This window comes from Amphiura filiformis, chromosome 11 (assembly GCF_039555335.1).
Source record: "Amphiura filiformis chromosome 11, Afil_fr2py, whole genome shotgun sequence".
In the NCBI taxonomy this organism is placed as follows: domain Eukaryota; kingdom Metazoa; phylum Echinodermata; class Ophiuroidea; order Amphilepidida; family Amphiuridae; genus Amphiura; species Amphiura filiformis.
This window is the reverse complement of record NC_092638.1, coordinates 14691335-14717809: the sequence shown is the minus strand read 5'-3', so window position 1 is coordinate 14717809 and position 26475 is coordinate 14691335. Positions and strand designations below refer to the sequence as shown.

At 36.9% G+C, this 26475-nt stretch overlaps 1 protein-coding gene across 1 annotated transcript in view; it reads left to right on the top strand.

Annotated features, from left to right (window-relative positions):
• The window catches only part of LOC140163498 (uncharacterized), a 53573-nt gene that overhangs the window by 9331 nt on the left and 17767 nt on the right, over positions 1-26475 (top strand). Inside the window, 14 exon segments of the mRNA XM_072186812.1 lie at positions 2529-2608; positions 3864-4196; positions 5428-6096; positions 6154-7128; positions 9282-9391; positions 9393-9489; positions 16031-16199; positions 16935-17205; positions 17670-17772; positions 19343-19462; positions 19720-19815; positions 23094-23408; positions 24441-24704; positions 25695-25978. Coding sequence (XP_072042913.1) covers positions 2529-2608; positions 3864-4196; positions 5428-6096; positions 6154-7128; positions 9282-9391; positions 9393-9489; positions 16031-16199; positions 16935-17205; positions 17670-17772; positions 19343-19462; positions 19720-19815; positions 23094-23408; positions 24441-24704; positions 25695-25978 — 3886 coding nt within the window.

The following is a 26475-nucleotide window of genomic DNA, read 5'->3' as shown; positions in this document are numbered from 1 at the left end:
TCGTTCAAATTGAGTTTGAGATAAATTCATCAATTCTTTGTGTATAGTATATTTGTCAGGGACAATGTCCAAATTGTGACATGAATCAACAATTTAGGCCAAAAAAAAGTATTGTTAAGTGGCCCTGAAGTTTTTATTCCTGAAATTTATGCGTTTTCTTTTATTTTCAGCCCAATTTGAGCCATTTTACCCCAATTTTACTCTGTTTTTCAGCGTTTTTTGAGTATTTTCATTTTCTTTCCTCTTTTTTTTTATAAAGACCCTGTTTCTGGTCTGTAGATAACTAATTTAAGACTAGTCTTTCAGTAAAATATTAATTTTAAGTGAAAAACATTGATTTTTTGAACATATGTCAAAATCATCATTAAAAAAAAATGCGACCCTGATTTTTTAGGATTTAGGGTGGGTCGATTGAGGGCAACACAACAATTTTTTTTGCCTTAATTATGAAATCTGGAGGATTGAATCGCATGTTACTTTGGGTATTTTGAAAAGAATTTACAGGAAGTTTTTATGCTTCCAAGCCTGAAAATAATTATCAGTTAGTGGAATAATAAACCAAAATAAATTCCCATGAGCCAGTAATTGAAAGAAAATCTTGTTGCAACAATATTTTGTGTAAAAGGAAAATGATATTTTTAGAAAATATAATACGTTCGGGTTCTGTTAAGAAAATCTGTCCAAAATGCTAGGAATTTTAAGCAGTTTTGCTATGTGTGAAAACAAAAATATTTGAAAATACACAAAACCTATTCAATGTGCTTGCAAACAATGCCCTGTGTTTGTCACCAGAAGACCACACTTTTAGCTCTGTTAGCTGCGTGTTTGTCCTGTCCAAAGTCATAAGATTTCAGATGCCCTACATGTACATACCTCATTTATAGCACAATTAGTATGGACGACACACCATTAACAAGACTTTGCAGACACTGACTGACATGATGGCAATAGGTTTATGCACATGCGGCGACTGTTTGACTGTTGTATTTAATTGTTTCCGCACTTAAGTGTATTTCGCAGAACCTGGTCGTAGAATAACCTTTATGACCATACGCATCCTATAGCAATAAGCTGCCCTTGTGTTGTTTTGACATGTTGTTGTAATATATCACTTGTGTTAGGGACCTTAATGTTGTGTGAGCTGCCGTCTAACACAAGTCATATTGCCTGTGGTATTATTATTATGGAGTACCCTTCATCAAGTCAGGGCAAGACGAAAGGAGTTGAGGATAGTTTTAGGTTATGAACTGCAGTGTGAGCTAGCATATGAGTTGAGGCTAATTTGCAGGTTCTGAAATCCTGCGACGCTTCACGCAATTTGCCCTTCTCAGCACAATAAGATTTGATCTGCACAATTTGATCTTTACCGCGCAATTCACCAATTTCATGCCAAATTTTAGGGTTTTTCAACCTGCTCACAAAAAATGATCTGGTACATGTAACAATTGATCAAAATGCACAAGCACTGTTTTTGAAACCTATGATATCATCAAAACTCCACACAAATTTATGCAAAATTAGCCATATTTTGCACAATTCACCATGAAATTATGTGCAATTTAGCTATTTTCCCACTGACCAGTAATTTCCTATTTTTCGTAAATCGTTGGGCCCTGGTTATGATTACATGTAACAAATATTATATACATTGTACATCAATCAATCTGCCAGTGATTTTGACCAAAATTAACCAAACTTACTTAGTGCAGCCCTTTACAGCGGTATTGAAATGCAAAATCAACAATAATAATAAAATATCTGCAAACATGTTTAGCAGCCATGAGAATTTTCTTGTTTAAACAGGAATTCGTATATTTTCTATTGCCCAAAGTTCTTTGTAGCCTGTTTTGGAGCTTTATTGCCAGTTTTTATATGGTTCTTCAGAATCTTTCTGTTTTTTCATGGAAACACGTTCTCAATAATTTCTCATGCATGTTTTAGTAGCAAGGGTTAATTAAGCAGTTCAACTATGTTGTTTATTGTTCTCTTTACTGTTTGTTTATTTGTCGCTTAGCTTGTGTATGTTTTGGATGGTTAACGTTGGTATCATTTTTGGGTTATTGGTTTTGTCTTCTGTATTTATTTACTATATCGTCAGCCTGCTACAATAATTGCAAGTCATCTTTTGTAATTTTGAGAACGAAGTACTAAATATGGTTCAAGCATGCATTTAAACATATTTATTCACCAATCTTTGCACAAGAACGAATGATAATGAGACAAATTAAAAGAAATAACCAGAAATAATTAGAGTGATTACGTAACTGATGCATGCTTAAAGTTGAATCATATTTTGTACTCTGTTCTCAAAATTAAAAATTATCATAGCAGAGTCACGATATAGCTACAAACCACACATAAGAAATCAAAATTTAAAAATTTGGAATATAACTTATCAGACATCTTTGGCACTTCTGCTATATACATTTAGAAATACTGAACTTTAGAAGCATCCTGCATGTAAATTCATACTAAATCAATATTTTCAGTATAATTGTTAACTTTGTTTTGTTGTATTGTTGTTTCAGTGATTTGCCCGAGTTTGCAACGCACACAAAGCACCACCAAAGGCATGTTGGGGAGCTGAGTTCTAATCTGGTTGTGACAGGTAAGAAAATTGATTGCACTCAATCAATCAGTTGTTAATCAGTAAGCTTATTTGTTTCCGTTACCTAGTTGCTACCTAGTTGCTACCCTACTAAAGGGTCCACAACATATACCAATGGACTTGATACACAAAATGAGGATACAGTTCATGGATAGCCACAAGTAGAGTTATCTTTCCAAATAGTAAAGTTCAGTTCGGTTTTCTTTCATTACAACACAAATTGGTACAAGAAAAAAGAATAATGTAATACAGACGGGACATTTTTAGAATTACTTAGTAATGTAATCTTGGTGTAATGGACTTTGGAAAATTTATTCAATAAGGCCAAATGGCACGAAATGGTCTAAAATATTTAAAAATAATTGACATACAATATTATGTCAAAGAGTATTAATTATTTTGGAGGTATTATGTCTATATTATTAAATTCTGCCATAAGGTCTGTGGCCACAACAGTCTGAAAGAGGGTAAAAATGTTATACATTTTAAGTCGAAATGAGTCAAAAATAACAAAAAAATGCATATAAATTCATAACAAATAATTATAAGTAACTCATTTTTATTTTATTTTTTATTAGTGTTAGCATGATAATTTTCTCTAGTTCAGTATACTCATACTAATTTGCATTATCAATTAGTCAACTTCATTTTCTTGAAGCTTGGAGTTCAATCTTTCCATTACACACACTTCCAAGTGTATAAGTGAAAAAATCATTCTGGGGATAAAATGTGTGCACAAAAATTAATGATTTTACACAATATGGACAATGACAGGCTTAATAACTGCAGCTAGTTTTGTCCCCTTCCCATATCCAAAGACCAGAAATGTCCACTTTACAAGCGTTGCATGCGGCCCGCCTTGCTGATGGAAAAAAAAACAGGTTTTTTTATGATTTTTGGGTAAAGAAAGGTCAAAATTTGCCCATTTACAAGCTTAGCGAGCAAAAAAAAACAACTAGGTTCTTAGTGCTTTCTTGATCAATATTTTGGGAAAAGGTCCACTTTTGGGAAAAGGTCCACTTTTGGGAAAAGGTCCACTTTTGGGAAAAGGTCCACTTTTGGGAAAAAGGTACACTTTTTTCAAAATCTACCCCCCCCCCCCCCTCAAATAAGTCCTGAGAATGGCAGACACAATGGGAGGGCGATGTACAGTGTGGGTAAAGCCTCTTGAATTTCCCGGGAAATGGAAACCGCTTCTATGTGTGAATTAGTTTGTAATTGTTTTTGTAAAATGTAATAAATTGTTTATTTGTAGGAGGAGGAAGCCTGGCCCCATCACCACGTCACATGAGTCACCGTGATTCAACATCAACACCAACCTCTCATCCACATCTTGCGTCATCTGCCCATTGGTTACGTCAGCCAGGCCAGCATCCATCACCATATTGGTTAGGTTCTCCCTATGGTCTATCTCCTCATGGTCCTCCACCACCACCTAGTCCTCTTCATCACGGAGGTCTGGATTTATCAGGACATGGACATTTACCGGTCCACCCTCCTCCAGGGTTGCAACTGGCGAGGGACCCAGCTACGGGTCAGCTTGTGTTAATTCCACAGTCACCAGCTCCAGCTGAAATGCCAAATTTGGGTGAGCATATTTTTAATTGTCATACATGGTAAATTATAGCAACAAATGAAAGAAATTTCCATGGACAGAAAAGAATGAAAGGTACAGGACACATATAATGGGCTATTCCAATTGAAATCCATACACCAGCTATAGATGACATGTTCTCAATCTCCCACACAGGGGTATGGATTTAAAATGGAGCCACTCATTCAGGTAACTCAATTTAAAATTCACACCCCCTGTGTGGTAGATTAAGGACATGTCTTCCATAGGGGGTATGGATTTCAACTGGAATAGCCCAATCTTTAAATTGATGAGAAAGAACCAAACAAGATTGCACCCATCATACACTGCTGTAAGCATCATACATGTATGCTTGTGGTACCAACAGCTTCATATCCAGACGAACAGAGAGACCATTTTGTTCTCATTAGGCAAAAAATATTGGTTTGCTTGCCCTCCCCACTGACCCAAAATTGGCCAAAATCATGGTCGACCCTTGGAATTTTTTGTTTGTTTTTAGTGTATAATTCTAATTATTTTTTATTATTTTTTTCTTTGTGTAAATTTCATTTCAAAACTAAATGTAACATTTCAAAACTTTACATTCCTGCATGATGTTTCCAGTAAACTTTGTGTTTTACGCAGGTAGTATTCAATCACCCTAATTGAATCTATTGCTATGGTATGTTATGCGTATTGACCGTCTGAAGTATTGATTCTTTCCACATGACCAATACTAACTACCTAGGCCTATGCAGTAGTGAGTCATTAAAAAAAATTCTGACCTACCGACCCACCCCAAAAATCCCACTGGAGGGCAAGCAAACAATTTTGTTTTTGGCCTTATAAAATCAAATATCAAATTTCTTTGATATCTAATGCCCTTTGTGTTGTGTAGATCTGTGAACCTCATAAGCCTATTCACAACTTCCTAGAAATGTTAAGGAATCTGCTATTTTAAGCAAAATGAAATTTCATTAACAACAGGCAGAAATTGGAAACCATGGACATTTTCTTTCTTTGCTTTTGTATAGCTGACACAATCCTTGTTTTTGAGTGACTGGGGCGAAAAAGCACCAGACGTTCGTACTGACTGATGAAGGTCACATTGAATTGAGTGCTATATGTAGCACACTGTGTTTCATATTTTGATGAATCATATATGTAGTTATTGTATGAAATTAGTGCCAAGGGGTGTACATTTACTTGTAAATTTACTTAATAAATTGTGCATTGTATCTTACAGGAATGTGGCCTTATTTGGCACCTCACGTCCAGCCTCACAGTCACCAGTTACAACAGTTGATGCTGAATCAACCTTCATATGGTCATATGACCCCTTCCCAGCATGCTCATTTGTTGGCAGGGCGACCAGACCCACAACATTCTGGCAGTAGCGCTGATTTCCACCTCGCACTTCAGCAACAACAGGAAGCTTTAGCCCATTGGTACCATCAAACAGAGCAGATGCAGAGGGAGGAGAGGCAAAAACGAGAACAGCAATCCCATAAACCTCTGCAGGAAAAAGGTGTCCATAAAGTGGAAAGTTCGGAAAGCAAAGAAGAGTCGTCTGGAGAAAGGAAGTCCAATGAAAAGGAAACTACCCCGCATGGTTCAACAGACTCTAAAGTTCCTTTACAACAAAGTCATTCTTCATATTTATCAGCAAGTGGTATTCCAATGAGTGGACATCAACCCCATTTACCCATGGTTCATCCTCCGCCACCAACAGTGCAATATTTGTATGACCACACTGGGGCACCGCCTCTGTTTACCCTGTACATCCTGCAGGAAAACCAGCAGCGAGAAAAAAGAAGCTGGAACTTCTTTTTCTCCAAAATCATTTTCTCCAAAATCATTTTCTCCAAAATCATTTTCTCCAAAATCTTTTTCTCAAAAATCGTCAACAAAGACTAAAAAAAGTGGTGAAACAGTATCATCTGACATTGCAAAGGCTGCTGTTGATTCCAAGACCGCAGTGAAAAGTATCAGTATTCAAACGTCCCCTTCAGAGACGCCTCTGATTTTGATGATATCGATGTCACAACTGTGAGCTCGCCGGAGAAATGCACACCACCGGAGTCAGTTGAGGAGGTCAAACCTGAACCGGAAGAGGAGAAACCGGTGAAAACATCAACGGCTGTGACATCTACAAACACTGCAACTCCAACAACAGCAACAACATGCACAGCAAAATTGACATCAAGAACAATAACAACATCAATAGCAACAACCAAAAGTCACATACCAAAGTTAGAGACATCATCATCATCTCAGAACACAGAGGTAAAAAGCTTTGTGTCAAAACTTTGCTCACAATCAAGGACCAGTTCAATCAATATTGAGCCTGTCTATCGTGAGAGAAAACTGTCCAAAGAAGAAGACACCATTTCAAAGATTATTCAATCTGTTGCAAAGACAATGGAAAAATCACAAAGATCATCAGAGAACTCCTCAAGGGATGATTCTGATGATGATGATGATGATACACGGACAAATATTCTGTCTCGTTCTGGTTTAGCTGTACGGACTCCAGGGCTGGGATATTGTGTAAAGAGAGATATGGATAAAGAGGATGAAAGTAGTCAAGAAAGTGCCTCCCTAGTAATAGATGATAGAAAGACAGAGAGTACTGATCTGTCTCCACAAGCTGAAGATGTACCATCAGATCAGTTGACATCCACGTGTACAGATGTCGTACCAAGAACTGCATCACATGTAGTAACGACTGCCAGTAACTCGGCTGTCATGTCAAGATTTGTAGGCTCATTTAGTAGCACAAGTAAGGATTCATTGCTTTCTAGTGTGTTGACAACAACGCATAGTGTGGCCTCTCGGATGGAAGGGTTAGATCAGGATCAGCTGGCAGCCATTGAAGGGATTGCATTACTCAGCGAGGTGGCTGAACAGAAAGCATTTGCTGCAGTGGGAGTCACTAACAAACAGGGTAAGAAAAAATATGAAGATATTTGAAATCCTAACTGATATAATTTAAAATGCTCCAATATCTAATAATTTTTAATACATGCAAGTGTACCCATGGTACTCATAACTGAGGAGCAAAGTGCAAGCCTTGAAATAAGTAGACTGGAACCAGGGGCAATTTGTTTTTGAACATTGCTCCTTGTTCACTGGCATCTTACAAGAACCAGGAGCAATTTTTGAAGAAACAAGAGCAATGTTTAATTAGTAAATCCTTTTCTGCATATAGTGTACAGCATACCAATACTACTTCATCAAGTGCAAAACTGGAACCAGGAGCAATTTGTTTTAGAACAGTGCTCCTGGTTCATGTGAATTTTATAAAGACCAGGAGCTATTAGTGATGTTACAAGTGCAAAGTTGCTCCCGGTGCCTGCTTATATCAAGGCTTGGCAAAGCGTAAAATTTGTGATTACATAGATTCAATTTATTTGTATCATATCAAAACAATATAAAATTCTGATATGCAACATTCATTTTACAAAAGCATATAACGTCAATGCAAATCAAGCCAGGTAGTTGCCACACCCGGCCATTGTTTTCAATCTGATTATGAGTAAGCAGTGTTATGGTAGCTCTGAAACTCTGTCTGGTATCTGAAAAGAGTTTCATTTTCTAAACCGAAATAGGCTGTTCCACTTGAAACCCATGCACCCCTATGGAAGACATGACCTTATTCTCCCCTACAGGGAGAGTAGATTTCAAATGGAATCACCCATTCAGGTAACCCCATTTGAAATTCACATGGGAGATTAAAGCCATAATGTATGATTTTCATCCAAATTTAATTTTGTTATTCTTTACTAAAAATGCTGAAATAATAATAGTAATAACCAGTGCTCGAAATAAGTGGTTGTCCGGGACAACCACAATGAACGTCGGACAACCCAAAATGCTGACGGCAGTTGTCCGAGGGACAACCATAAAAATGTGTAGCAATGTTACCAAGTAAGCTTAACATAAAATGCATTGCATAAAATGTGAAATGTTCAGAAGAAATCATGACCAAAAATGTTGTTTTCCCATAAATTTGTAGCAAGTATTTTATAAACATCATGATAAAATGCGTACCGGTACTCAATTCTAACCTTTGCCTTAGCAGGTGTGCAGTACGTATCGATCGGTACACGAGCTAGCTAGCACATGGCCCCTGGTAGAAAAACCTGACCAGAGTGACTTGACCTCTGACTCCAAGTCTTTGAAGTCAGTTTTAGTTTCAAGACCCCCTGAAGCTATACACTGCAGACTGTGCATAAAAAAAAAATTAGTTTCAAAATACCCATTTTGTCATCCGGGGAAAACCTAATGAGCTCATGAATAATTAATCAGATACTTTATCAATGGAAATGTTTACGTCTTTTGACTTCTTGAAAAGGATGAATTCTGATGGCTTTTAAGCATAAAATCCGGCACAAATATAAATTTATTGATGATAAATATGATGGACATTAAACCTGTATTTTCTTGGATATATTTTGATGTTGTATAATAGCAACAAGGTGAGTTTGGGAAAGGTGCGTGACATGTGAATACTGGTGGCAGTGTGTTTTTTAAACTTGCAACTAAATTTTTTACGGCTCAAAAAGTTCATATAAATTTTGGACAACCAAACAATTTTTTGAGGTTGTCCGGCGGACAACCTAAAAATATTTCTTAATTCGAACGCTGGTAATAACTGTCAGGAATGGGTTCTGTCCATATTGTGTCAAAATAATGAGGTATGGTGAAAGAAAACCCCACTGGCTGTGTAGTGTGGAGTTCTATTGTGGACTTCTAAATGTCTGAATATGACATGTTGGAAATTGCTCTGTTGACACAACCAATTTGGCCGATTCCATTTAGGTGCAAGTTGGGCTAAAATGTTGGTCTAAAGTATATAAAAGTTTACATATTTAGCATAACAAAGACTTGTTGAATCCACCTGTGAGGTCAAATTTGAGCAAAACATTTTCAGACAATGTAACAAAAATCTTGAGTAAAACATTGTTTAATTAATTTTTTTAAATTTTGATCAACTTCACTAAAAATATTTGAAATTCGGCCGAAAATCAGTCTTTTATGTTTTTTTGATATTTTGTATAATTGATTGACTAACAAACCTGTTATGAATCTGTACAGATTCCAAACCTGCCGCATCACTGTCGGACAACACTGAAGACACATCCTCTCGTGATAGCAGCACCCCACTGCAAGGTAACACAGCCAGTGCAGTAACGCAGCAAACAGCGCCTCCAGGAAACTATTGAGACAATGACTACCTCTGCAGGCGAGTTCTCCATATTAAAAAGTCGATATTCGTTCACCATCAAGAAAGAATCTACAGTTGGTTAGTATTGGACTAGCTGCAACCATATCACAAAGTGCCAGTTATTTGGATTGGTTCGACACTTTCCATGGTCAGGTCTTTATTTTGTATTTGTCGTATTGAAGCAAGTATTAGATACATACTTCCAAAACAAATTTTATATAAATTGAGCAATTGGAGCAATATTTCTGGTATGTCATTGGAGATAGTGACTTTATAACAGGCATTGAATATACAGACCCCATTACCCCATAATGTGATGAGGGCACTCTGAGAAAGCACCAGAATAATACTATGAAAGCTATGTAAACTTTCACTATTTGGACATATGAGCTCACCAGGAAACATTAAGAGATGGCAGGCAGGCAGGAAGACATGACAATAGAGACCTAACCAAGAAAAGAACTGGTACTTAACAGCAAATTGGTTGTGCTAGTAATTAAAGTGAGAAAGAAAATAAACAGAACAAAAGTTTTCCAATTTCTGGCACAGTTGCACTTTTGTTTAAAGGTGCTTTGGCTAATTTGAGTAGAGCTTGCACATTTAAAGGTGCACTTGTAAAGTTCAATCACAACTTTCCTCTATTGGGTATTGGGTGATTGATGTGGAACTGTATCTTTCTTCTTGGGAACACTTCCTTGGTGTACTAGTACCTATCTGTCGTTGTCATTATACATGTACATTGTAATATGCATATTTTTTGTTACCTGCAACTTGTGTAAATGTATTGAGAGAATAGCTGGCAAAATACTTGCGCTTTATTGACACACATGCAATATGTGGTTATATTGAACACCATTTGTGATCTGCTCTGAGTGGCAGTTTGATATTGTCAGATTGAAACAAGAAAAGACAACATCAAAATCATGTTTATGGCAAGATTGGCTTCAAGATCAGGCCATTACCATTCTGAGAAATACACAAAGGGAGTACTTTCTTAGATTCTTGTAATGCAAACAGCATTTTCAATGTGCACTACAAGGGCTACACCACTGTCCAACAGGAAATATTAAAACAACAACAAACTAACAACAATAAAACACTTCTTGCATATTGAATAAGTGAATACTCATGAACACTCATGGAGCAAGGTGGTTTAATAAACTACATTGAGGTCATTATAATACATACAGATCATGGAATCCCATTCCATAAACATGTAAATGGAAATGTTCAAATGTTTAAGTAAGGCAGCTTAGTCTTTGTTATGAGAGCTATACACATTTGTCCAATTGAAATGAAAAGCAGTTATCATGAAAATTGTTATTTAACTAACATTGAAAAATGAAAAATGAATTTGGCTACCAAATCACAGGTGCCTTTTTAAGTATGGGTTTGATACCTCTGTTTATTGAGCAAGAGACCACAGAACCTATTTTTATGGTCCTTAAGTTTGCCATTATTTTTATTGATCAAGAGACCACAGGACCACGGGCCACTTAATCTGTGCCATTATATCGTACACTAGCTTTTTTTACAACATGTGTGTGATGTGATGAGTGGGCATGCAATGATGACGCATGCATGGAGTCTTATCAGTTGACCATTGCAGACTTCAGTCACATCAAGTACTCTCATGTGTGACCAAAATACACACAAGCAAACAAACAAAAGCCTCTATATAACCCTTTCCGTGAAGAGGTGGTAGTATTAAAAATGTTGACAGTGATACATGAATTTCCAGAATATTCTTTTGTTTCACCAAAAGATGTGGATATGAACAAACTTTACATTAACCCACAGGGACAAGAGGATGTCTAAGTTTTATAAACTGTATTGAAGTATCAATCAATCAATCCCTGTAAAACAATGAACATTAAGACTAAGGGGCTGGGGTTGCACACACTGAACAATAATATGCAAACAAATACAAAGTATTTGTACTGGCCCTTTAACCATCAATACAAAAGGAAGTGAAAAGTGTGTGACGCAAGTGGCAATTTATTTATATCTTTCTTTATTACGGTATCAAATTAGTTGATGTTGTGTGCCATATAGCTGCAGTACTGACAATACAAACCATTCACTTGTAGAGCTGTGTCACTAATGATGCATAACAAAGTCATTTTCAACTAATCACCACGCATAATTGTGTGTAAGGCAAAGAAAAAAAACCCTGTTCTATGTTTATTTATTTATTATGCTTCATCACTGGCTCATATTCCGATTCCTCGTCAAGGCCAAACCTGTCCAGCTCTGCCTAGTTTTTTTCTTACTAATACGCAATCGCTGAATAACAAATTTGAGGATTTTGAATGTGTAATTAAACAAAATGAAGCGGATGTGGTGGCTGTGTGTGAAACATGGTTTAAAAATCTCCCTGATGACATATCTCTTGTAGGTGGATACCGCTGTTATCGAAATGACCGTTACCATGCTAAAAAAACCAAAGGTGGCGGTGTTGCTGTTTTTGTCAGAGAGTACATTAAAAGCGAGTTAGCCTCTGACATAAGAGTTCCTTCTGAACTGGAGGTGATTTGGCTTAAGATAACAGTGCCTACTTACAAGTTTGATATTTACATCGGATGTGTTTACTTTCCATGTAAATGTAAGCTCGAAACACAGCTTCAAGAGCATTTGGTAAACACAATTGATAGATTGAGATCTGAAAAGAATGCTTCCATCATTATTTTGGGTGATTTTAATGAATTTGATACATCTCTTGTGGAATGTCATGCCAACATGAGCCAGCTTGTTACCTTTCCAACGAGGAAAGATGCCACCCTTGATAAAATTGTCACTGATATCCATTCCTTTTATCAAGATCCAGTTAAACTTCCTGCCATTGGTAAGAGCGATCATTGTTGTGTTGCTTTACATCCAAACAAACAAGTTCGCAAACCTAAAGCTGATCGTTCAGATAAAAGGTCCTTTAACTGACTCTTCAATTCGCAGCTTTGGGCAGTGGATAACTCTTGAAAAATGGGAAGCGATTTACGCTGTTGAAAGCGCTGATGAGAAAGCATCTGTTTTGGAAGAACTCTTGTTGGAAAAATTCCATACTCATTTTCCTGAGAAATGTGTCAAACACAGGGAGGATGACAAACCCTGGCTGACTGAATCCATAAAGCGGTTAATAAACCAGCGTCAGAAAGCCTATATGTGTGGGAATATGGACACCTATAAACAGTTACGTAATCAAGTGCAACGCGAGATAGTCAACGCAAAAACCAACTTTTACAATAAGAACATTGATGGGTTGCGTTGTAACCAACCAGGTAAATGGCACAAATATGTTAAAAACATAGCTGGAGGAAAATCCACTGCAAAGACCATAGAAATCGATGGAATCTCAAAGGATCCTCCTATTATCGCTGAAGCAATCAACAATCATTTTGCTGATATTTGTAACCAGTTACCCCCGCTTGATCTTGGGAACCTGTCCGCTTATTGCCCTACTCTACCTCCGCCACGCATATCACCTGGTGAAGTTAACAAAAATTACGTAACATTAAGTCTAACAAGTCCACGCATCCGGCTGACATTCCACCGCGAGTCACAAAGGAGTTTGCTTTTGAACTAACTGAGCCATTAACTCACATATTTAATTGTTGTTTAAACCAAGGTGTGTTCCCAGCAGTATGGAAAACCTCATCAATAACTCCGATACCTAAAACACCTAATGCTAAAAGCCTTGATCAACTAAGGCCTATCAGCCTTACCCGCCTCAACGGTAAGATCTTTGAGAGCTTTCTGGCTGAGTGGACTATGGTCGACTTTTACCCTCACATTGATAAACAGCAGTACGGTAATGTGAAGGATAGCTCAACTACTCACTATCTAGTGGATGTTGTAGACACTGTCCTTAAAGGTATTGATGAGGCTGGCCATTATGCAACCTTATGTGCTGTTGACTTTACTAAAGCCTTTGACAGGATTAATCACAATATTGCTGTTCAGAAGTTAATTGATATAGGTATTCGCCCAAGTATTATTCCTGTCATTAGTAGCTTTTTGTGTAATCGCACCCAATCTGTTAGAATCAAAGGCAGGTCATCAGCATGTCAATCTATTTCGGGGGGAGTGCCTCAGGGCACTAAATTTGGTCCGATTATTTTTTCCGCCATGGTCAATGATGCTGCATCCGAAGCCCCCCTGAAATGGAAATATGTTGATGACCTGACGTTTGGTGAAGTTGTAAATGCTAAGACAGGTGGTTGTTCACAACTGCAAAAAGATCTTGATGGTTTAGGTGAGTGGTGCAACAAAAATGACATGCTACCAAAACCTTCCAAATGCCATATTATGCACATCAGTTTTTTGAAAAGGGAGCATTCCTTCAATCCTTTGACTCTCAATGGATCTGTTTTAGATGTCACTCAGAATATGAAACTTCTTGGTATCACCTTAGAAAGTGATCTTAGTTGGACTACTCAAGTCAATTCAATGATATCTCGCGCCTCTAGACGAATGTATATGCTTTATGTTTTGAGACGCTTCAATGCTTCGTGGGATGATTTATCTTCCGTTTATCAAATGTACATCTCATGGAATATGCCAGCCCTTTATGGCATACTAGTATCTCCAGAGCACAGTCTGAGCAGATGGAGCTCGTCCAGAAGCGGGCGTGTCGTATCATCCAGGGCCAGAGCTACACATCTTATCGGGCTGCTTTGGAGAAACTAGGTTTGGTTTCCTTATGTGAGAGGAGAGATCAGCTGTTGGTGCGATTTGGCCAAGGTTTGCAAGCGTCTGCTAAACATTCTCAAATGCTGCCTAAATCCAAAGGTGAACGGCACGGTAGGAATCTTAGGTATGCCCAGCAGATTGATCCTCCTCGCTGTAAGCGAACCAGGTACATGCAATCTACCATCCCTCAAGTTGTTCAGCGTCTTAATAATCTGTGATTTTTGCCTTTGAATGTTATGCTATTGTATGCATTTTGTTGTTGCTTTGTATGTTGTTTTTATACATGTTTTTAATTGTTACCCAGGCGTATCAGGTCTGTGACCTGCTTTCTGGATTGTTTTATACCTTAATAAATAAATAAATAAATAAATATACAATTACAAAGACAAATAAATTATATATAAATATTGCACATACTAATCAAGACAAAGTAAATAGAATAAAATGCCAGCGAAAAGGATGGGACAAACAGGTGTAAAATCACCTCTAGGACCATCCCACCTATGGGCCCAACCGACCCAGAATTTGCCTTTCAGAGAATTGTTTTAAAAACTGTTGCTAAAATCATGTAAAATCTACCGTTTTATGGCCAAAATTGATTAATTTTAGCTGAACATTTTTAGAAAACATGTTTGCAAAAATATTCAGATTTGTCAAATTTTTGTGAAATTTTAAGGTAATTTTAGCCTCCAGAAAACAGAAAAAAAAAACCAACAAAAAAAAGCCCAACCGACAGACCGAACCTACTTAAAAGGTCTGCTCGCCCGTAGAACATGTTTTTTTTGTCGCCTAATCTCCTTTTTTTGCTCTTATTTTGTGCTGTGATATTACAAGGCAGATGTCAATGTAAACAAAGGCAATACTGTATGTGCTGATTGGCTATTCCAGTTGATATCCATACACCCCCTATGGAAGACATGACCTTAATCTGCTATACAGGGATGGTGAATTTCAAACAGGGTTACCTGAATGGGTGACTTCATTTGAAATTCACACTCCCTGTATGGGTAAAGTCCCATGTCTTCCATAGGGGGTGTATGGATTTCAGTTGGAAGATCCAATCTTTCTGAAGTTTGTGGCGTGATATCATTTTCCATTTGATTTGTTAGTGTGGTATTTTCAATATAGCCCAGATACACAACTTTGTATACTTTGCATGCAGTTTTACATGACTGGCTTCTAACATTCATAGTTTGCATGCACTGTTTCACATGACTAGTTGCTAAGGCTAAAAACAATAATGCTATGTTTCACAGCAGTTTCAAAAACGAATGCGGAATGCATGTTTTTCAAGTTTTTCAAATGTTTTGAATTAAGATGTCATTTTCGAGTGTCCAAGAGTACACAGCATAAAATTGTGGTTGATGTACGCATTTGAAGTACAAATATTAATTGTTTTATACCCAAACAATGCGATTATCGAATCAAGTAAATTTTTCTTTAATATTATGTCTCGGAATTTCACAATTTTATGGCAAAAAATGAAAATAAAAAAAATAAAGGGAAATAAAAAATGAATTTGCCGTTTTAGCTGACTTGGATGCACCAAGTAAAACATTCATGCGCTGGGGCTTTGAGACATAGCTTTTTTAAAGCCTAAAATTCATCATGTTTATTTGTGACCTGCTACCACAAAATAAGTCGCGAGTTGGTAGTGTTGAGATGTCCCGGCTGATGTGTTGGTGTTCTTTGTTTCACACGCACCTGTTCAAGCCAATATGTCTGTATGTCCTTTGCGAATGGGGGCACAATGAGCCATTCGCAAAGGACATACTACTGGCTTATACAGTTGCGCAGCAAACAAAGATCATCAACTCAGCAGCCAGGATGTCTCGAAACTATCAACTTTGCGACTTAATCCTCATTTCGTGGTAGAGGGTCACAACTGTAGAAAGTCATAATTAAGTATTATTATCTCTACCTATACTAACAGGGGCATGTAGTGGCACTCCTGGACAAGCCAGTGGCAGTGTGACCCCACTGGGGTCGGAGGTCATGAACCCATCAGAACTTGAGATGAGAATGAAATTAGCTGAGCTGCAGAGGAAGTACAAGGAGAAGAAGAGAGAGTTGGATAAACTGCAACGGAGGAAAGATAAAAAGTAAGCTGATGAAAATATCAACAATTTTGGAAATGTGAAATGTATTTCAACTGATGACAAATTATCTAGCAATCGTTTTGAGATATATCATTAGAAAACAAAATCTTTACAAAACAGGATAAGTGAATACTCCATTTTTAATCCATATTTGGATGTTACTCAAGAACTACAAGACCAATGTGAAAAATGCTTTAAATGAAAATTTTGGGATTTTAGCATCCTCTTTTTAGGGTTTGGTTCTATAGATATCCACAAAAAAACTTATTTCTGAAATTTCAGTTGATTCGGATATTGGAATTTGTGAGTTATGCACACAATTACATGTAAACAGTGCTGTTGTTTTGGGCTTTACGACAGCCTGAAAATGCAAATTAGAGTAGACAATGCTTTATCAAATAACCAAATTGGTAAGAAAGCTTATGCATAAAATCATGATTTGTCAAACAACAGAATCTGCAAGAAAGCTTATGTACACAATCATGATGTAGTTCAGGTTCAGTGATATGAAAATCTCAACTTTTTTGGAAGATGTTAGGGAATGAGACTGTGGATCATGAAGTGCCCCTCTAAGATAAAAATAAAATAAAAATAACTAAATTGGCTGAAAAATAAGTTTGATATGTTATAAACCGTTCTTTGCATACTACTGTGAAGACAATTGGCATCATGTAGAGCAACAAGCAGTGCAAATTATGAAAGACAACTAATCCCATTGTGGTCCTTTTTTGTACACAGAGATAAAGGTTCACGTAGTCATCACCTTGACAAGAAACGTGGCCCTGGCAGACCTCGTAAGCGCAAATTCAGCAAAGATAATGGCATCATAAAGGAAGAGGAGCAAGAAAACAAAGAAGAGAACAAAGAATCATCTAGTCCAGTGCAATTAGGTACAGCTGTGCTGCTTGAGGCTGCTGCATCCTTGGAAGAACCAGTACCAAAGAAGAAGAAGAAAGAAGGCAAGGAGAAAAAGAAGAAGTCGAGCAAGGAGAATGGGGAAAAGGTAAAGGTGGGTTTTAAAGGATAACATACATGGATTTATCCATGTGAATAGAGAATACTTGTGTGTTTACTTGAAAAAATCATAAGAAAGTATTGGACGGTGTAAACATTAGAGGATAGAATTATCAATTCCTTGCAACTACTCCCTATTCCAGAAAAATACAGCAATAATTTTTTGTGATAAAAAATATTATCCTGTTTGGCAAATCATAAACAAGGTAGATGGCAAGGAATACAGCCATCCCAAACCTGATGTCATGATCTCAGGCATAGCAATGTCTTCAATGGAGTCGTGTGGACACGTAGTCAGGGATTGACTACGGAATCACAATTCTCAAGTTCGCCAATCCTCTGACCATCAGAACACACCTATTGTTGTATTTTCATATTGCCATTTTTCATGTGCTTCAAATTTGATGGACAGCTATGTAATATTGTACAATGTTTTACCATTTATTTATTTGATCATAGTCATCATCCAAGAGTAAGAAGAAGAAACACAAATCCAAGGACAATGAGAGTGGTATATCTGGCTCAGGCAAATCGAAGAAGAAGTCTAAGAGCAAAAGTAAAAGTAAGTTAAATGAAACCCTTTCAATGTAAACAAAACTGGCTTCATTACAAAGCCGACGCTTAATAAACTGGAATTCTGGAGCGATTACCGAATAGGGTGCAACTCTAATAGTCTCATTTCAAGACTGCCATACCCCAACTCTAAACTCTGGAAACGAAGACTGGACTCAAGTCTAGCTAGTTGTACCCAGTTCGGTAATTGTACTGGAATTGGATAAACAATAACATTGATTTATAAAAAATGCTGTATCAGAATCAGAATTCAGATTTGAACCCTGTCATGGAAGTGGTTTCGTTTATTGCATGCTGCCCATTTTGTCATGTGAAATGGTATGCAAAGGCTGTTTAAAATTGAATGGGGTGATCAGAACGAGAAAGCCGGCAAAAGTGTTCATTATGTTATTTGGTAGTTTCTTTTCAAAATCTTGTGTACTTAGTCTATCAGAGAATGAATAAGTAGGCACAAGTCTAAAAATGTGATATAAACTTGTTTATTTTGATGATAAAAACAAGGTATAAATAAACGTAAGGATAAACATGATAAATTAACTTGTCCAATGTGTGAAAAGTGTATTTCTGTATAATGATAATGATATTTACAACAAAAAGTAGACAGATTGAATTTGATTTATCTGAACATTATGTGAGATATGCTGAAATTATAGGCCAGCCCATATTTTGGGCCTATTGCAGGATATGTGCTGTTCAGCTGCTGGATCATTTCCAACTTACTGTAGGCCTACTTGAGCTTGTAAACAAATTTTTTTGTTTCTCCAGGTGGAAAAATATCCTGCTTGTTGAGCGCCCATAATAAACAATAACATTTTTAATGAGTTGCTTCTTTTCTATCATTAAAGGCACATAAATTTTGTTTTAGGTGTAGATGGGCTTATATTTGCCAGTGATATGCCATTGATTTTTGCTTAATGAATTGAAATAATAGTACTTTAGAAAAATGATCCATTTTATTGGTCAATTTGCAAGAGGTCATGGTTAGCGATTTGATTATGACACATTTTGCAGTAATCTCGGAGATGGTGGAATCAGTGAATGATGGTGAAATTTGTTTTCAAACCCTCCTAAAAATCAACCAGCCAAATCCATGCAATATTATCAAATATCAGTAACCTTGGGTTTCTGGGGTGCTGTCCTAGGAGTGACCCCCGAGTGTTTCGGATTGGACTTCCCAACGTTGGAAGGTATGGAATACTCCTAATTATCCATTAACCCTAACCCTACCTGTGTGAAAGAAGAAATGAAAAAGGAGAGAAGATGAAAAAAGAAGTAACTCGGTACCCCCCGGGATTCGAACCCGGGACCCCTCGCATGCCACGCACGCAATCACCGACATGTACATTTGTAGCTACCGAGGTTTGGCTGCCCGGGCAGCAATTCCCTGGGTATATGTGACTTAGGCTGATTGCGTCATCAAGTCACATGGAATGCATGCACGCAGAGTGGTTTTAATAGTGAGTTTTAGTGAGACTGAGTTGGGTTAGGGTTAAGCATCAGTATATCATCTGGTAAACTATAAAATGAGTAAGTAGCAACTGTGTTATTGTTTCCACCAGGTTCTAAGTCCAAGAAAGAAGGTGTAATAAGGGATTCAGCAGGCAACATCATCAAATCAGGCAAGTCATCAAAGAGTGGTAAATCCAAAAGTCCATCAAAGTCATCTCAACCAAGATTAGGTAAGGTTTTGTTGTGTTGTAATTTAGTTGGTATGAGTAAGTGTTTTCCTAGTCTTAAGGCATATTTTAGTGAATTTGTATATATATATTTCATTCTGTTTGCTAAACTTTTCATTTTGAGATTATTTTAAAAGGCCAATTGCAAACCAATACTGGATTGAAAACTTGCTTAAAAAACAACTTGCAGTTTTTGATAGTGTTGCAAAAAGCAACTCAAGCTCAACTTTCAACCATGTTGATATTTCTACCTCTTTTAGGACCATTGAGCGAGTCAGAAAATAACGTTGCTAAGCAACAAGCAGAGACAATCACCATGGCAACAAAGCTGGTATTGTCAGAAATTGATGATGTTGGTAAGGATAGTCTGAAAACTCAATGTTTTGAACGAAAGTTTTTATACCAGTACCTTTTTGTTTTCAAATTTTTTATTCCAAATTTTATAAAAAGCATGGTTTTGATTCCCTCTGTTCTTGCATGACCCTTTTCTTATGTGTGATTGAAATGAAAGTTTCACTATTTTTATATTTCTTTGCGTGTATTTTTACATTATTTGATTATTATTATATGATATTTGAAAACCTATAGATATCTTACTTAATTTGGGCATCTTAGCCATATATACATACAGTGTGCAAAAGAATTAAGGTACCAGCCAGTTACTTTTTACCCCTGTATATCCTAAACAAAAACAGATATGTTATAATTGGAACCAGCAGTCAATAGCTGCATCTTGTAGCTCGGATTTAAGACCTCATTCATTGAAATCATTCTAGAAATAAAGACACAATGATCCAAAGCCCACGGAAGATGTAAAAAGTTGCACTTTGCTCCATCGATTAGCACATTAAAACTGGCGTTGTGCTTTCATTGATTTGAACATAAAAAGTGCAACTTTTGATTTTGTTCCTTTCTTAGGTTTTAGTTCACTGTTTCTGTAATTCTCAACCAATTTCAAAAAACGAGGTCTTAAATCAGACCTAACAGATGCAGCTATTGGCTGCTGGTTCTAATTATGACATATATTTGTCTTCATTTAGGATATACAGGGGTGAACATCACTGGTACCTTAATTGTTTTGCGCACTGTATATACAATGTATGTATGCAATGTTTTCTTTTCATATTCATAAAAATAGTCTGTAGCTTGCAATCCTTTGTTTCTAGTTTTGATTTGATTGTAATTTCAATTCATTGTTTTATTTGAAATAGTAATTTCATGGTCTCATGTTTCTTTTGAATTAGTGAGTTTAAATTGTTCTAGTGATAGGATTTTTTAGAATAATATGTTATATCGAATTTCTGATACATGAATCACAACTTTTTAAACATGATCTTTGGTGCTAGCCTATATACACTAAGCCAAAAAAACAACTTCACAAGGTCATATCTTAAAATCCTGTCCATCAAATTTAACCAAAATTAGTCACAGGATTGCCTCAATACTTTACTCTAAACACATGTCAGTAATGAAGCAGTTGTCCAACTGACACAATAGCAAAATGCACTGATATGGAACACAAGAAATCTGTGAGAATCGTTGAACAGATGATAATTTACAAATCGGTGCTGATATCTGCTTTTCACACACTTTCTTTAAGAAATAGGTCTTGTTCCACACTATTCCACTTACTTTTTGGGAATTGTCATCTGAGCAAGGACCTTGTTCACATTCTCACAGATTTCTTGTGCTGGGTACTAATTATTGCACTGTGAATGTTTGTCCAGGAAGCTGTTCCATGTCAGTGCATTTTGCTGTTGTGTCAGTTGGACAACTGCTTGGTTACTGACATGTGTTTAGAGTAGAGTATTGAAGTCATCCTGTGTGTAATTTTGGTTCATTTTGATGGACAGGATTTTATGAGCCTATGACCTTGTAAAAAATTAAAAGTTTCTTTTTTAGCTTAGTGTATATTTTGATATGTAAAACTTGGCAATTCCTAGTTGATCTTCAGTTGTGTTTTAATCAGTCTTCTTTTGTTTGTTCCATACAATATGTCAAGGAAACATCAAACATTGATTTCCTGAATATTCTTATTGCTGGTTATGTATCTCAGATGAATGAATGTGTCCTTTGTTATAGGCAATTTTATTTGATGTGATGATGCCAATATAGTCTATATATCTACCTCCAGTCACCAGTACTAGCTTTGAAGTTCAGCATGTGCTGTGTAGGCTTGACGTTTTTTCTTGCATGTACACAAGTTGATTGTGCGCGTATGTTTACGCACCAAGTAACGCTAAGCTAAGGCAGAACACACTGAACTTCAAAGCTAGTGCTGGTGACTGGAGGTAGATATATAGACTATACCTTAGCATGTCTCTTACTCAAGAGGAACAGATGTACAGATTAAGTTGATTCCCTGAGTGATATGCAAATGTGGCAGAGTCGGTACTCTTTGATTCGGCCTCATTGGTTGTTCTTGATTATGTAAACTTTGTAATTTTGAGGAGACAACCTTTTGAGATTTCAATGAAAGAAGACATGTTTTCGCAACTTTGCAAAACATGTCGTGGATAATAGCAAATCGATGACAAGGTCTTTATAGGAATCTTTGCATATTAGAAATAAATTACTACATAAAACTACAGGCAAGTACATTAACCACAAACACTCTTAACCTGAGGACTCATTTCTTAACCCCATGAGCACTTCCAACCAAATTATTGACCTCTAAGAACTACTTTGATTGGTTATAAGAAGGGCTATATCATATATGCAGCCAATCAGAGATATGGTAAGAACACACAGCTTAAAATTTGTCAGTGATTTAAAAGCCATATCTTGTAATTAACAATCGGAGGTACTGTAAGTGGGATTGACCTTTTCGGTAAATCCCATAAGCCTTCTTCTACACCTGAGATGTCATCATTTGATGTCATGCCGACTTGCAATGCACAGTGACTATGTTCGCTAAACGATGTGCGCATTGGCCTGACGCGTACTGATGTCAAATAACGAAATCTCATGTGTCCTCGCAAAGCCTTATGGGATTTACTGATAAGGTCAGTTGAAATGGTGTTTGATCAATGAAGGACAATGGTAGCATAATTATGGCTGAGAGGACTGTCATTGGAAGTCGCCAGCTATATGTATACCATTTTTCGCCCTGGCTTGGCAGTGATGTCAACGTGTTGAGGCAGCTGTTTTGCATGAGCATCTATGTGGCGTCTTTAAATGTGTACATATGTACGCCAATAATTTGAATGAGCGCTCAGGATTTGAACCTGCGCCCAATGATAAGCACACTGATGTCACTGCAAAGCCAGGGTGAAAAATGATATGTCAGCTAGTGATATATGGATGCTACTGTTAGATCGAAGTTTCAAATTGAAACTCAAGTCATATGATATTATGAAAATGGTGGTCATGATTTTTTTAAGTTAATGTTTTTTATCAAAAAACTTCTTACCCATGCAGCCATTGCCAAGTGGCTGGTCTGGATAAATAAATGATCATATTTTGAAAATGTGAAAATAGATTGTTGCAAGTAAGTTTTGCTGCTCATATTTCAGCTCTGGTGAATTCCCAGATTGCAAAGCTGGCTTCAATCTTGAATTAATTTGTGACATGAAACCTCCTGCCCACCAACCATCATCTTCACCAGGCCCATGTTCCCATGTTTACTTTACAGATACAGACAGTGGTAGCATCATCTGGCCAAGCAGTAGTTCCTCCGGCAAGTCAGGCAAATCCAAAAGCAAGAGCAAGAAAAAGAAGAGCAAGAAAGATAAGAAATCAAAAAGCAGCTCATCCAAATCAAAAGACAAGTCATCATCAAGTCAGGTGGCTTCAGCCAAAGATATTGTCAAGGACACAACCTTAGAAGCTATCGAGAGTGTCATCAGATCACATACATATCACAGTGATGGGGATGAAAAGATGCCAGCACCCAGTGTACCAGCAGCAAGTAAAGCCAAGCAGGGCTTGTCCATTGAGCATGTATATGGTGGGTTGATTGGGCTTTGATTGGCTCTCTTTTTGTTGTGGTTTTTTAATAAAAGTATATTTGCGCAGGTTGTACTTTGTCTAAGCAGTCAAGTTAGGCCAATTAAAAAATTGTTTGTTTGTCTGTAAGAGACAAAAAATTGTGGAAGGTCAGTAGGTCGATCCTTAATTTTTTTTCCATGGTCACTTTCGCCAAATTGACATAGGGAAAGTAAACCATATCTTACAGTGATAAAGCTATTGAACACCTGATGTGGCTTTAAAACACTCAAAATATAAACTAAGAAATTTTTACTATATATTTGGAAGAGAAAATGTGTTTACAAAATTTTTTTTTTCATTTAAAAAAAAACAAAACCTGTGATTTTTGTGTTTTTTGGGTCGGTCGCTTGTGGGCAAACAAACAGTTTTTGATTGGCCATAGCTCAATCAGTGCATTGGTCTTTGGTGACGATGAGAGTTACAAAGCCCTGGCACAGTTTCTGCTCATGTGAAAAAATTGAGCCATCTTGAAATTCCCCTGGACAAGGAACTAACTGCTTATTGTGTCTGGTACCCATACAACAACTCAGGGAGGCGATCCTTTCTGCGATGGCTTATTGTGGTTTGTATATGGTGTGCACTTAATTCTTAGCTGCAAGTTCCTGTCTGTTTGGTTTACACAGTGACTCAGTGAATTCTTGTAAAGTGTGCTGAGGTTTGTGGGTTTATTCATGATGGAAACGCTCTATAAATCACTACACTTTTCACTGCACTTTTTGTCTAAGTACTGCAAATGAATTTAAGTGATGATATTACGATAAAGTTTCATTTATTTATATTGTAACTGATGTTGGAAACTACCAGATTGAAGCCACTTTGCCCTTGTAAATACACCAAACATGTACTAAAATTAGTGTGACTTTATTATACTACAGGCGAACCAGATTCATTTACATCATGATAATAGTTCAAGAAAAATGTTTTGTTGAAGAAATAGCTGTTATATTGTTACAGTGCATGCTTATGCAAGTTTTTCCCCTCCAAATTTCAGGTGATGATAGTGACTCAACAATGGAGGAAGACCACTGGTCAAACCACAAAGGCCTGGCTCTACTGGCAGGACTCTCTGCCCAACATGGCTCAGGGAGTTCCACCCCAGTGAAGGGATCAGTGAAACCAAAGAAGAGTACTGCACAGGGGTCTTCTAAACAAACTGATAAAACAGGGGGTGCTACTGCTGAGGGGTCAGGGTTGGAGAGTGTCAAGAAGAAGTCCAAAGCTAAGAAGAGATCCTCCTCCAAAGGATCTGCTGATGGTGAGTGAATGTTACAGTGTCATTGAGGAATACCTTGACTATCTGCTCCACAACTGTTTTTAAAATAAGTCTAATTATAATGTTGATCGATTATAATAACTCATTAGAATGAAAATTCATCCGTGTGGGTAGTAAACATAATTTAGTGGTTTAAACCTTTGATCACAACACAAAAAATTGCGTATGTGGCATTTTCACAGTTGGCAGGACTCTCTACCCAACATGGCTCAGGTTTACGTCATAAAACATTGCAAGGTATGCCTTCAGTGACAAAAAAAAACAATCAACCAAAAACAAACAAACCTGCCACAAGAGAATGGACCTTTCAAGTTGGTTATAAGGTGTTTTTTTTGTTTTTTAGTTTAGTTTTTTTTGGGGGAGTTCTGTACAAAATTTGCTACTTTTTTCCCCTCCCCAAAGGTGTATTTCATATGAAGAGTTCTGGTGCAAAAACCAATATATGAATATTATAGTTTTACATTAGCAGGTAGGCAAGGTCTGGTTGTTCTCTGTTGACAAGGGACAGTCTCCAGTGAACAGCTCTTTTCATTCTTAGGTACTTTGTCCTGAAGAAGTCAGAGCTACTCCTGACCAAAAGCTTGACAGTTCCAAACTTGTCTGACTGCAACCCTGCTAAAAACTTCCTAATCTGTGGAATTTTCCCATAATTTTGTGGTGTTCAGTCAAACAAATTACAGAACTTGACTCTTATAATTTGAATAACTCTTATACAAGTTAACTAATAAGTGACCACTTCCTGAAACCTTTAGAAAGAGAAGGGAAATTTATTGGTTTATCCTTAGTGTAAGAGATCACAAAATACTAATAGGATTAGAGTTAGGGTTAGGATTTAGGGTTAGGATTAGGGTTAGGATTAGAGTTGGGATTTGTTTGGTGTTCTCTTATACGAAGGATACACCAATTTATTTGCACATCTTACATATTTTGAAATCATTAAAATGAGCGACATGATTTTTTGCATATATACAGAGCATGTAACCAAGAAGTCCAAGAAAAGCTCCTCCAAATCCAGCAAGAGGGACAAGTCGTGCAGCTCCTCCTCAAAGTCTAGTAAGTCATCCTCAAAGTCCAAAAAGAAGAGCAAGTCATCATCATCATCCCCGTCATCATCAAGTACATCCAAGACGAAACCATCTACAGAAGTAAGAGTGAAACAAGAACCCGACTTAATAGCTGACAGACAGATGACATTTGATGAGTCCATATGGTGCCGCAGAAGGAGTGAGAGGATCTTCTTGAGCGACGCGAGTCCAGTGAGTGTTTCAGTGCTATTTTTACAATTAACCATTTGCCCACAATGCAACTTGAAATGAGGTAAAAGGCAATGTAGATCTTTTTGAACTTTATTATGAATGCAGACAATTCCACATGATTTGACATATTCAGAAACTTCTAATTCCATATGATATTTTGTCAATCTAGATGCACAAATTGTCCCACCTTTTTAATGAAAATGACTATTACGAATATTCTGCTAACCATGTACACCAAATTTGTGTGTATATATTACATGTTTCCTGTCAAAATACTTGGTTTGCTGAATTTTGCATTCATCAACCAAATTATTTTTACAGAGCTTTTTAGTATAAAACAGTTGATTATAAAGAATACTAGCTACGTCTTATAATATCTTTTGTACTTGCGATCCTTAAGTCTAATTCGATTAATTTAATGTTTCCCATGGGAGTTGTCTTCAAACATGTATTCAATTCCAGTGCCATATTAACAAAATTCCATGTGATAAGGTTCT